Source organism: Cylas formicarius, unplaced genomic scaffold, assembly GCF_029955315.1.
Source record: "Cylas formicarius isolate icCylForm1 unplaced genomic scaffold, icCylForm1.1 PGA_scaffold_6__28_contigs__length_40554024, whole genome shotgun sequence".
NCBI lineage: Eukaryota > Metazoa > Arthropoda > Insecta > Coleoptera > Brentidae > Cylas > Cylas formicarius.
In genome coordinates, this window is record NW_026844347.1 from 26,973,158 (window position 1) to 26,985,701 (window position 12,544).

Sequence of the window (12,544 nt, forward strand, 5' to 3'; positions counted from 1 at the left end):
AATTCTCATTCGTGAAGCCAGACCAGAGAAAAATCGATTAGCCCATATATCACATTTGCATATCAGGGGCCAGCAACAGCTAATAGTAACAGACATGCCAACCTAGCCGACACGTAATGCCTAAAAACAGTAAAAACCTGCCCCTTTTATTACAATTTATGGCCTCATTGCTATGCAAATGTAATTAGAATATAAGCTGGGCCCGTACAACGTTTAAACTAATTGACGATGACCTCCACGCTTCTATAGCAATGGATGATGTGACATTAGATATTAGTCGGTGTTTGCGGTGTTTGGATCACTGGCACATTGGAAACTAAGATAAACAGCAGATAAAACGCCCCATAACGATAAAAGTACATTTTCAGAGTTGAAAAATTATAAAGGAAACACGAAGAGATCGCAAAGCCGCTATTCAGAAGTATGGATGAGTGTGTTACGGACCAACGTTCTCAGTCCCCAAGAAACAAAATTTGGATCATCTGAAGAATAAAGAAATATGTAAGTATTATTGAAATGACTAATATATATTAATGAGTTAGGTACAGAATCGATGGATGGTAAAAATACTCGTTGTAACGGTTGCCATCTCTATAATATTCAAGAAAAAACTCCACAGATTTGTTATAAAATGCTTTTGGATTTTGACTGGATAAAATAATTACAGAATGTGCTACAGAAACTTTTATTTATAATAAAAAAATGCGTTAATAACTCCCTCTAATATGTGAACGTATTATACTCTAGTCTAATTTACATCGTCCAATATATCGACTCAGGCAAGGTACAATGGCCCTCTTTAATTTATTTTATCAATGAACTTTCTGCACATCTATCTAGTCTGGGTTAAACATCGTTCGCTGACGACTGTTGAAGTTTAATAAACTTTTTTGTCCAAAAACAAGTGTAGTGTCCACAAAATAAACAAAAAATTCTATGGATGTCTAGTCGCTCGAACTATATTGGAACACTCTATACTTTCTTGTTTTCTAAAAAAAAAAAAAACCTTTTTGCGACATCTGTTCTCAAATCGCAACAGAAATTCCTATTCTGCAAGATTAAAATACTTGCTTTAGCGTGTAAAAACATTAGACATTTGTTTATGGGTGTATAAAAATGAAAATAAAAAAGACTGCTTCAATTAAAAAAACTAGTGTAATTTACTACCTCATTTGCATGCATTATATTATGTACTTATTTTTAACTGAATTGACAAAATCCATAATACACTGTGATTGTATTCTAAATATGTGAGAAATAAAGATATTATTATAATTATTATAAACAACTATATTCTCTGCTTTCTCGTGTCTAGTTTAAGTTTGCACAATGATCATTTACCAATTAGAACGTAGATAGAGTGGCAAGCATTCCTCGGAAAAATACTTAACGCTTTGAAGTATATTCATCCTCATGTTTTTTTATGATTTAATTTAAATCCATATTTATAAACACGCCAACAAAAATTATTGCTTTTGTGGGCCCACTAACTAATAATGTTAATCTATTATTTATTAAGTTAATTACAAAGTTAAGTTAGATATTAGCTAGGAGATCATAGAGTCCCGTTTGATTATAAAATTATTGGTTAGTTTTGTGAATGCTTGCGAGTGATTAATAAATGAATAATTGCAGAAGTTTATCAACATATGCATACATACTATATACATATTAGTTTTTAGGTACAATTTTGCGAAACAACACCTTTACTGATTGACGTATGACATGACCGTCAGAATTTACTACAACTTGAAAATGCTAAAATGATAAAAACTACCGAAACAATCCGTTCGAGTAGAGAATAGACAAAAATTTATCACGTTAGTTTTGGTCGATTATTGAGAATATCTAAAATAAAGATGTTGAAAATTGGTTTTCATAACGAGAAAAACGAATTAGAAGCTTCAAAAATAATTGGTTTATTCCGTCTAAAAGCATTAAACCATTTCCGAGACCTTAGAAGAACATATAATGGAAAAAATTCTCAACAACTCACACTCAAAACTCAATTTTCAAACTAGTCCACAAATTCGCCAACACGTTTCACTTTGATTTCACATCTTCACCATCAACTTTTTGTTCGTCAGTCCACGCATTCGCCAACACGTTTCACTTTGATTTCACATCTTCACCATCAACTTCTTGTTCGTCAGGAATTGTCTCCAGACTCGCGACTTTGTAGGGGTTTCCGGTAATCCTGGTATCTCTGATATATTGCATCTGTCTTTCCGGAGTTTCTAAAGAACGGCGATACATATTTCCAAGAAAAAGGTAGTTCATAATGTAACCAACAGCATGCGGTACGGCAATGCCGCCTCCAACTATAATTAATGAAGGTATTATTTCGTACCACATTTGCACGTTTAACTTTCAAACAGAATTTGACAGTTCGACAGTCAAAGAAAAGAAGACGACGCCTTCTTAAAATAACTGCGTTTACATTAATTATTATGCGACTTCAATTCATTATGGAATTAGAATACATATTTAGTCTTTTCCAATAGTGTAGTAAAATAAAAACACAAAATTTTTTGAAATAATGGACCACACGGCCGCATGTGAGAGTCTTGTTTGTAAACCGTATCTTTCAGAGCTTCACTGAAACTGAAACAAGATGATTGGCGAAACGTCAGCAATTTCGACTCAGCAAAAACTAACGCAGGAGGAATCCAGAAGTTTTATAGAAAGTATTACAGTAGCCTGTGGAGGTATCTTTGAAAAATATTATTATATATTATTATTATATATTAAGTTAACAAGCAATAACTAGAAAATACTAGCAACTGTTGGTGGTCCAATGATATTTTTTTAACCTGTGATTATATACTTTGAGGTCGTTTCCACCCCACCCTTGAAATAAATTCGAGTTCTCGGTTCATTTTTTAACAGTAGTTGCCCTGTAGGCCTATTCCACTAATTAAATACAACTGTTTAATTATCTGCCTCTGCAAAATCGTTCACCAGCTTTTTTTCACTTTCCACTTAGTTGTATTTAACACAAATGAATTTGATGAAAAACGCGACTTGAATGTTGTGTTTACGCAACAGATGTGTGTGAGGGTGTGTCTCTGTGTGTGTGTGTGTGTGTGTGGTAGTCTAGACAAAATGACTGAGTGACTCGCTTGACCAACTAACTGAGTAAATAATATAAACCGATAGTGCAGTGTGTATAAGGCGACCACTTATTGTAAATTATTTCTTGTATCTATTAAGTTCATAGTCTGTGATTCTTCCTTCGCAAAAACGGCAGAAGTAGTGTCGCAGCAACTAATCGCATGGGCTAATAAAATATTAACTTTGGAACGATTTTTTTAAGTCGCCCTTTCCTTCATATTTCCATGAACAACTCTCAAAAAGCGAATTTCTTTATCCTGCTGAGAACGACAGATAATGAGTAAGAAAATGGATCTCTACACAACAACAAGGAATTTTTTTTGCAGCTATCAGTTAGAACGGAAATTCCTATTGATTCCAATATATGTTAATCAGTTGTCCATAAAACCCTCTTTATTGACAAATAGTCAATAAATTCTTATGGAAATCACTAATTGGCGTATCTTTGTCGAAAATTTTATTGCAGATATCTGTCTTAGGAACCATTGCGAAAGGAGGAGAAACTTTGAATTCAACATGGGGCTGGAGAAGCTCCAACTTCAGTTCCTCAGCTCGTCCCTCGCAGCTGTAAAGCAGCTGTGTGAATGTTGACTATTGTGGCGCAACAAAGAGCTGTAAATGATGGATAGAGTTGTTTAAATGTCGTCAACAATAGTCACAGATATAAAAAACAATATGTAGAGTGAGTTTTTTCGATGTAGAACAAAACTCTTCTGAGATCTCAGCATATTTGATATATTTTTAAATGGAACATGCTGTATTTTTTTTAATGGAACACGTTATTTCACCTGTGTATATAATATATTTATATTTATTGTTTTTGAAATATTGACCAAAATAAGTGTTTTTTATTTTATTACAATTGTCAAATGAAGATATTAATATTGTTGTATTTGCAGGACACTCTCACTAGGAGTTTTGTGCACTTTATTTTTTATGTGCCCTCAAAAGAAGAAATCCATTGAAGTCAGGTCCGGCCTATTGGCTGTTTAAGCAATAGTTCCCCATCCAACCCCTCCATACTTAGAAAATGTTTGATCTTGATGACATTGAGAGAAAGCGCACCATCTTGTTGCCATGTTATTTGTGTTAATGTATTTAGGGGTAGATATTTCATGCATTTCTCTAGGTTTATTTATAGACCAGTATCGCGTACTTTGTCTATTAAATCTTTTTGTTGTAGTCAACGAAAAATATTTGTTTTATTTTCGTTTTTCACAATTAACTCGTTACTGGTGGCTTCCAATTTTTGTGCAAGTTTTCAAACATATATTTTTGCCCATATCTCGAAAACAAGTGGATTAAAATATAAAGCGTGTTATATAATTATAATCAGAATAACATGTTCTATTAAATACCGATAACATAAACTGGGTGTTTCATTTTTTTTTAAATATCGATTAGGTTGAGATTTCAGAAAATTGTTAGTTTTTGGTTTCACATGTCAATTAAGAAAAAAACTTGGTTGCTAACCCTGCATTTTATTATTTTATTTACCTTGATATGTTTAAAAACAAAAAAGATACAGCCAATCAAGATAAATGGCACGCAGTCTTTTATCAATTATGTTACTCTGTTATGATCGTTGTTTTTTATACTTTTTAAATTTCGATTTCTCAAATGTAATTTTAATAAAGATTTTTATCCCATGTATAGACGGACTCAGCGCAGTGTTCGTTCCTCCCATCATGCCATAAAAGCTGCATGCAAATCGCTTCTCCTCAAATAATAATAATATTTGTAAATGTATTTATGACAAAATAAAAATAGACCAACTATTTTATTTTCGTTTAGCTATTTTTTACCCATGCGCTGCAAGTTATTTTTAAATGTTTTCCGTGATTTTAGTGATTTGTTCGTCCGGGACACTATTAAAGCAGCTTTAAAAATTGTTTGATATTTCCAAACCACGTCATAACGTTTATGCAACCTATTTCATGCCATATATTGTAGGTGAAAGTTGTTTTCAATATTTGATTCGTTTTAAGTCATTCCATTATCATTCCCTAAATTTTTTGAATGTTCTCCTTGCTTATTGGTTTTTCCTTCCCTTCCCTTGGCGAATTGCTTCACTTAAGCAAGACATAGCTAATGAATTTAATAGGTATTTTATAGACAGTGTTCAAAATATTTTGACTGGCATTCCGCCAGCTCAGGCTGTGAATGATATCACCAATATCAACTTATGGAGAAATAGATCAGTTTAATACCATAACTATGCAGGACCTAAAAAAAATAATAAGAAAATTAAAAAATGTGCCTGGTGATGAGTGTGGTATCTCAAAGAGTGTAATGCCTGTGCAGTTGTTGGAAATCGATTGTTGCACATTGTGAACACCTCCCTTACGAGTGAAATTTTTCCGGAGGCATGGAAGACATCAATGGTGATCCCTGTACAGAAGGTTTCGAACACCAAGCTATTTCAAGAGTTTAGACCAATTAATACCGTTCCAGTTTATGAGAAGGTTCTTGAGGTTGTGGTGAAACAGCAGCTGCTAGGCTATTGTGACGTAAACAATATTTTAGTGCCTAACCAGTCGGACTTTCAACAACTCCAAACATTCATGCGAATCAGTCGTCGTTACTGTCTGTGATGATTTATTGAGGGCCTTGGAGGATGGTAAATTTGTGTTGGCTGTATTTTTGGATTTTAGGCGTGCTTTCGAAACAATAAGTAGAACTAGACTGTTAAGAAAATTTTACAAAATGGGTATTAAGGGAACAGCGTATAAATGGCTTTGTTCGTATTTAACAGATAGGGTACAAAAAACGAAATATAAAAATTGCATATCTGATTGCATAACTGTGGAACATGGTGTTCCTCAGGGGACAGTTTTGGGACCATTGTTGTTTCTTATGTATATAAACGATATTTTAAATATTTTAGATGATACTAAAGCGGTATTATTTGCGGATGACACTATGATTTTTATTGTGGGTGAAAATGTGGATGAAATGCAAAGAAAAATGAATGCCGATCTGCAGAAAGCTTTTGAATGGCTGTGCAATAATAACCTTTGTATAAACCCGGAAAAGTCAAAATTTTGTATTTTTGGTAAACGACATAAATTGAGTTAAGTAAATTTTGATGTAAACATTTATATTAACAACAAAAAATTAATTCATGAAAACGAAACTAAATATCTGGGTGTTATATTTGACTCAAATTTGACGTTTCATACACATGCCGATTTCATAATGAATAAATTTTCTAAAAAGACTAATTTTATATCTAGAATAGGGAAAAATTTGTCAATTGACAACAAAATCTTATTGTATAACAGCCTAGTTGCTCCCCATTTAGAATTTTGTTCCACACTTTTGTTCAATTTGCATAATTATAAATTGGAGCAATTGCAGATTGTTCAAAATAGAGCCATGAGAAATATACTAAAGTGTAACAGATATACGCCGATTCAAAGCATGTTGGGTGTTCTTAATTTCTTGTCTGTAAAATAAAAAGTAATATTTAATGTCTATGTATTTATGTTTAAAATTAAACTGCAGTGTGTTCCCAATTATGTTTGTGAAAAAGTTACCTATTTCAGAGACATTCATTCTTACAATACAAGGAATTGTGGTAATTTTATGTTAAGAGAATGCTATTCTAGTCATGTACAAAACTCTATATTACATAAAGGCCTAACCCATTTTAACAATTTACCACATGATATTAAAAATTGTGATTTTCTTAATGAATTTAAAAGACTTTTAAGACGCCATGTATTGTCAAAATTCTGATTTCTGTGTGTTTGGCTTTTGGTTTCCGTTTATCTGGAATTTTATATTTTGTATTTAGAATTTGTATTTTGTATTTTTTATGTAGCATAATGCTAAATAAAGATTATATTATTATTATAGATGTTTCGAAAGTGATGTATAGGTGCTTTTTATGACGATTCTGTCAATTTCCAATTTACTTTTTGTATGTAATTGAAATGAAGCACGGTAATTTAGTTTGGCTTGGCGTTTTCAAAAGTACTTCCTCAAGATATGTCCATTATTTAATACTTTTATATGTTTTCAGTGATGTGTTGTACAAAGCGAAGTTTGTTGTGGTTTGTTGCTATTCTCACAGCTAACTTTATGAAACCTGCATTTCTCGTCAGAAATACCTAATAATAATAAGATGGCTATCACGTCATAAAAGGAGAGCAGGTAAGTAAATAAAGAACATTTTTACAATGTAATGTAACATAAGGGAAAAAAACTTTAAATAAGTAACTTACTATAACACAAGAAAAGATAGTCTTTAACTTTGCTACTACTAAATTGACTCAAGACTCAAAATTACTTCCTAAAAAAAAACAGTGTGATGTGGCATGTCCTCTCTGTACGAACTGTATATGCACGAGAGTAATGCCTATTTGCAATTATTTAAATCTTTAAATTACTAGTTCTTATCTTTAACTATATCCGCCTCTATTTATACAATCACATTGCTTACAATAATACCTAAACGAGCTATTTAAAATTTCTTTAAAGTAATTTCAATGTAACAAATATGTCCCTTTCGAACTCGCATTAAAATCATAAGTTGTAATTTATCTTTCAACGCTACGGACAACGTAATAGCCGTTCTATCTTCCGTCTTCGTCTGCAACGATACCGGGAGTTTCAGGACCGTTAAAGCGCCCGGTCGCGACGCCACATAAGCAAGGCGTCCTGGCCACCTGCCAACCATAACACAGGAACATCTCACACAAAATATAAAGCCTGCCTGGGTGTCACCTACTGTCACAAAAATGCCTTTGCGGCTCGTGAAATACGGCAAATAATTATCTAACTCCCACTAAGCTCCCTCCAGACCGGAAAATTACTTCCAAATTGGATGCTGGCAAGTGCAAGTGATCAATATGATCTGACTGTACTAATAGGCATTGTTTTTTAACGTTGAATATCCATTTCAACTTTACCTTTTTTGTTTCTTAGCAATTTTAGTTAATCTAAATTGAAACAGCCTGAGGTTATTGTGCGCCGCGGTCACTGTTTTATCCACAGTCTTATTGGTGTGTTTAAGGTTGCAAACCTTGCAGGGTAGTTATAGTTGTTATCTAATATAGAAATGGTTCGACGATAGCAAATACACATATTATTTATTAGAACTCGAAATTATAAAATCTATCATGAAAAGAACTTATAAACAGTATAAAAATATTTGATGAATTTCAACTAAGTGCTCGTGTACGGATGGGTTGTACACGCTCACGTACAGACTACGACAGATGCAAGGCCGGCGAAGATATAGTAGTTCTTACTTCTGTTAGATGGTTCTTGAAACTTCCCGCATCCGATTGTAACATGATCAGTTAATTTACGTTGCTCGTCTCTATTATGTTCTTGTTCGATAGACATTAAAAATAAATGTACTTAAAATAAACTCTCACTTTTGTTGCTCCGTCAAACTCTTGTAACAAAAGTAAAAATAATATTAAAAAACATAACTATGACATTTTCGCGACGTGGAGTCCTACTTGATTTGAAAGAAATTCTTAACGGCGCGCGCTGTATGTGATAAATTTATGGCGGAAATTTATCGTAAACAATTAGTCACCACATATGACAACAATTCCAAACAACAAAAGACTTCCGCGCATGGATCTTAATTCCCAATCCTGGATTGCTCCAACGGAAAATCTTAAGAACCTTATCATATGGGAGCTAGATTATGAAAACACGGCTTATATTAAGCTTTTACAGTATTTAAAAATAAAGTACGAAATTTATTCCAACTGGGCCACAAACGTCACTCCACTACAAATCATACTCTACCTGCTGCGACGTTCATCTCACTGGTGTTGTTATCCATAATGAAAAAGGGTTAAGAATGAGCTATAATTTTTAATTTTTATAATTATTTATATAACTGCATAATTAACTAAACATAACATTTTATTTATTAAATTTACGATTTCCATTTAATTTTGTAATAAATTTTGCAATGTTGGCGACTCTGTCTTTCTTGTTCTGTAGAATAGTGACTTACCAATTGGTTTTATCTATGAACACAGAAAGTAAGCACTGTAAATGACAAATCCCTTGACAAATCAATGTAAAGAGGATTAGCACTATTTGCAAAGCTATTACATTTTCAGGAAAAAAAAAGACTTTCTCTTAAATTTGTAGCTTTTTAGTATAGTTTGGGTGTAATTATGTAGTTTAAATTGTGCAAACAGTTAAAAATAATAATGAATCTTCAATGGGTGACCTTTTTAATTGGAACACAATGTTTAGTTTTTGGAGTTGTATGGTCCAGCGATATTACTCATCTAGTATTTTCGGGATTTACGGATGGCATGCCGGCAGCTTTTGGTGATTTCAATTCGGATGAACTTACAGATGTGTTTGTCTTGCTGGATAACCAAAAAACTCTTGAGATATTATTGGCCTATGAAGAAGAACCTTTGTTAAGACCAGCCAAACAAGAACGTTTAAGGTGTCCATTTAGCAATTCCATTATTACAAGTGTGGTACCAGGGGACTTTGACGGAGATGCTTTGATGGATGTTATGGTGACTACCATTCACAAGAGAACCGAACAAGACAGCGAACTTGAACGATCCTTAACTTATGTGCATATTTTGTGGGGAGGAGCTACGTACTTGAATTGCAGTGATGAAGAAAAACCGATTATTCAAATGATTGGACAACCATTAGCATTTGATTACAATCAAGATTTGATAATTGATTTATTTGGACAAGATGAACATAATAATCGAATGTTTTGGGTATTTAATAACACCAGAGGGCCACCACAAGCAATACCTATGGAAGATAATAGAAGTAGGGCAGAGTTAAGAAGACCTCATGCTCATGCATTTTTAGGTAAATACAATAATCAGGTTTATTAATACATTTTGTATATTTTAAAATCAAATTTCATTAAATTCTTTTTTATTTCATGTTTTATAAATTATTATCTTTCCCAAATGGCTATTTTTTGTAAAACTTCTGGATTCCTCCTGTGTCGGTTTTTGTTGGGTCGAACTAGCTAACTGAAACTTTCAGTCACGCTCTGAAGAAGCCAACAGGATGATTGGCGAAATGTTAGCTAGTTTGACTCAACAAAAATCGACGGAGGATGAATCCAGAAGTTTTATAAAAAGTATAACAGTAGCCTATGGAAGTTTCTTTGAAACATGAAAAGTTATTTAGTTTTTAAACAATATTTAATTATTTTTTTTTAGATCTCAGCGGCGATTTTATGTCTGATTTATTTATAACAACCAAAGAAAACACTGCTGAAATATGGCTTGGTAGCAAAACTCCTGGAAAATTTGTATACAATTCGGTAATTCAATTTCCTAAAGATGCAAAAGTAATTGGTCAGTCTATATTCATCGATGTTGAATTGCGGGGTCATATGGATTTAGTTACACCAATATGCTATAATGAGTTTTGCACGTCTAGTGCCCTAATGGTATATTCAGATGGTGAATGGTTAAATTTGCAGGTAAATTTCAAAGATGACAACTCAAATCTTTGGCGGTTTTACTTGAAACCAGGAAGTAGATACACTGATACTATTACACTAAGAAGTGGGGATTTTAATATGGATGGATATCCAGATATGTTGGCCACATTGGCACGCGAAGGCAGTGATTACCCCCAGTCATTCTTATTAGAAAATGTTGCTTGCAAATCGGGATGCGGGAAATTTAAACGGTCATATGCTATAAACTGGAATGCTTTAAGTCCTTTTAGAAATGGCACTGCAATGGCTTCCTTCTTTGACTTTTATCAAGATGGAATATTGGATTGTATCATAGTAACTTACAATGGCAAAGAATATCATGCTGCTGCATTCAGGAATAGTCTGGACTATGATGCCAACTTTATAAAAGTGATGGTATTGACTGGTTTAACAAACAAAAATAATCAGATGATTATGGGTAGGGTGGGTAAGAAAAGACGTACCTACGGTACTAATCTGCCAGGACCTCTTATTTCATACAAAACCACTACACAAGAAGGCAGTTTGCGGCATGGAATATCAGCACAGCTTCCACAGTCTGCTCATTTTAGTTTAAATTTACCTTACACAACGTTTGGTTTAGGAAGGACTCCGAATTTTGTTGACTCTGTTACAGTAGGTCTTTCTGAAAATCACAAATCTTGGACGCAAATCATTCCTAACTCCCAGATGGTGGTGATCCCGTGGCCTCCGGATCAACCATATAAGTGGAAAGCACAGTTATTTGTCACTCCAAGCAAATTGATATTGATGTCTGTTGCTGCATTAACTGCGGTTTGTGGCATTATAACTGTGATAATTGGGGTTTTGCATTGGAAGGAAAGGCAAGAGGATAAGAAGGAAAGGCTATCAGAGTCTCATAGGTTTCATTTTGATGCTATGTAAAACACTGTCTACCAAAGTTTTAGTTCAGCTTTTACACAATATTAAACCAAATAAATGACTACTGTTCTTGAAAGTTATTATGATATTAAATAATAATTTCAAATGCTACTATTCTTTGTTGTCCTTTGTTTTGTATTATATAAAATGTACAGTAACATATTTGTGTATTAAACCAGTACCGATGTAACAATTTATGTTAATGTAGGAACCGCTTTTATTATATGATAAAAGATTGTTGAAGGAAATATTCACAATCTAAAATTTTTTGATAAAATAGATACTTGTATATACTAGAAAAGGAACATTTTATTCACTAAGTTCCAAGCTTATTTAAATCCCAAGCAGACAACAATTATCAATAAAGTCCCACTCTCCATGGTACAACAAAAGCACAAAATCCCTAACACAAACTTTCAAGTGTGGCATTCACATTTTCATTCTAAATAGTGATATCCACAGACTTGAATCTTGAATAGACTTTCTCAAAAATTTTTCATAGTCGCTTCGTAAGTTCCTGTTTTATTAGGCAAGGCCTCTTTATATTTCTAGTGGTTATATGGTTATATATATATATAATGTCATGATTGCCAAAACGTTGTACCTTTTAAAACCTGCAGGTACATATTTTCCACACATATGGCTACTAGACATTTTAAGGGCCTGCATATGCTGATAATACAGCAACCCATGAACAATTGTGTAAAAAAATTGAGAAGCTCCAGTCAACATGCACTTGTGCGAGACTTGCGTTATTTTGCAACCAACATGACCATTGACATCTTCAATAAGTTTGGATGCAGCATTTTTACGGCAGTATTTTGTAAAAATATGCCTAGATCTCATTAAATTTTCTGAAAAATCGTTCGGAAAGAAAATGCCGCAAAGTAAAGGTAAAGGCATAGGTGGAAAATCATTACCTTCTACGGAAACAAATCACTGTATTATCTAATAGCTATATTGTTCCACAGAATGCGGAAGTTTCTTTGAAGAAATGTTTTGAAACTTGCAATATGTTTAATAAGTAACTAGAGAATTGTTTTTTGTAATCTCCGATTAATATTTCTTTAGATT

At 33.2% G+C, this 12,544-nt stretch overlaps 2 protein-coding genes across 3 annotated transcripts; one reads left to right on the forward strand and one right to left on the reverse strand.

The window, feature by feature from the left end:
- Positions 1–1,573: 1,573 nt before the first annotated feature.
- LOC132703252 (uncharacterized) lies at positions 1,574–7,824 on the reverse strand. Its single transcript, XM_060672400.1, has 2 exons — positions 7,724–7,824; positions 1,574–2,321 (listed from the first exon to the last, which is right to left on the reverse strand). The coding sequence occupies exons 1-2, from the start codon at positions 7,809–7,811 to the stop codon at positions 2,110–2,112; spliced, it is 300 nt and encodes a 99-aa protein (XP_060528383.1). The 5' UTR covers positions 7,812–7,824; the 3' UTR covers positions 1,574–2,109.
- A 1,304-nt stretch (positions 7,825–9,128) lies between these two features.
- LOC132703498 (T-cell immunomodulatory protein) lies at positions 9,129–11,771 on the forward strand. Of its 2 annotated transcripts, XM_060672802.1 has the most exons (3): positions 9,129–9,939; positions 10,302–10,405; positions 10,568–11,771. In XM_060672802.1, the coding sequence occupies exons 1-3, from the start codon at positions 9,303–9,305 to the stop codon at positions 11,471–11,473; spliced, it is 1,647 nt and encodes a 548-aa protein (XP_060528785.1). In that variant the 5' UTR covers positions 9,129–9,302; the 3' UTR covers positions 11,474–11,771. The 2 variants fall into 2 exon arrangements, with proteins under 2 accessions (XP_060528785.1, XP_060528784.1); XM_060672801.1 differs by having other exon boundaries at positions 10,302–11,771.
- Positions 11,772–12,544: the final 773 nt, after the last annotated feature.

What these genes read in the sequence shown, in the direction of transcription:
- LOC132703252 (XM_060672400.1), bottom strand. Translation starts at nt 7,811, where the DNA reads ATGTTCCTGTGTTATGGTTGGCAGGTGGCCAGGACGCCTTGCTTATGT. An exon ending in TAACGGTCCTGAAACTCCCG is followed by an intron (nt 2,322 to 7,723) that starts GTATCGTTGCAG and finishes CATTAATTATAG; the next exon opens with TTGGAGGCGGCATTGCCGTA.
- LOC132703498 (XM_060672801.1), top strand. Translation starts at nt 9,303, where the DNA reads ATGAATCTTCAATGGGTGACCTTTTTAATTGGAACACAATGTTTAGTT. An exon ending in TCATGCTCATGCATTTTTAG is followed by an intron (nt 9,940 to 10,301) that starts GTAAATACAATA and finishes ATTTTTTTTTAG; the next exon opens with ATCTCAGCGGCGATTTTATG.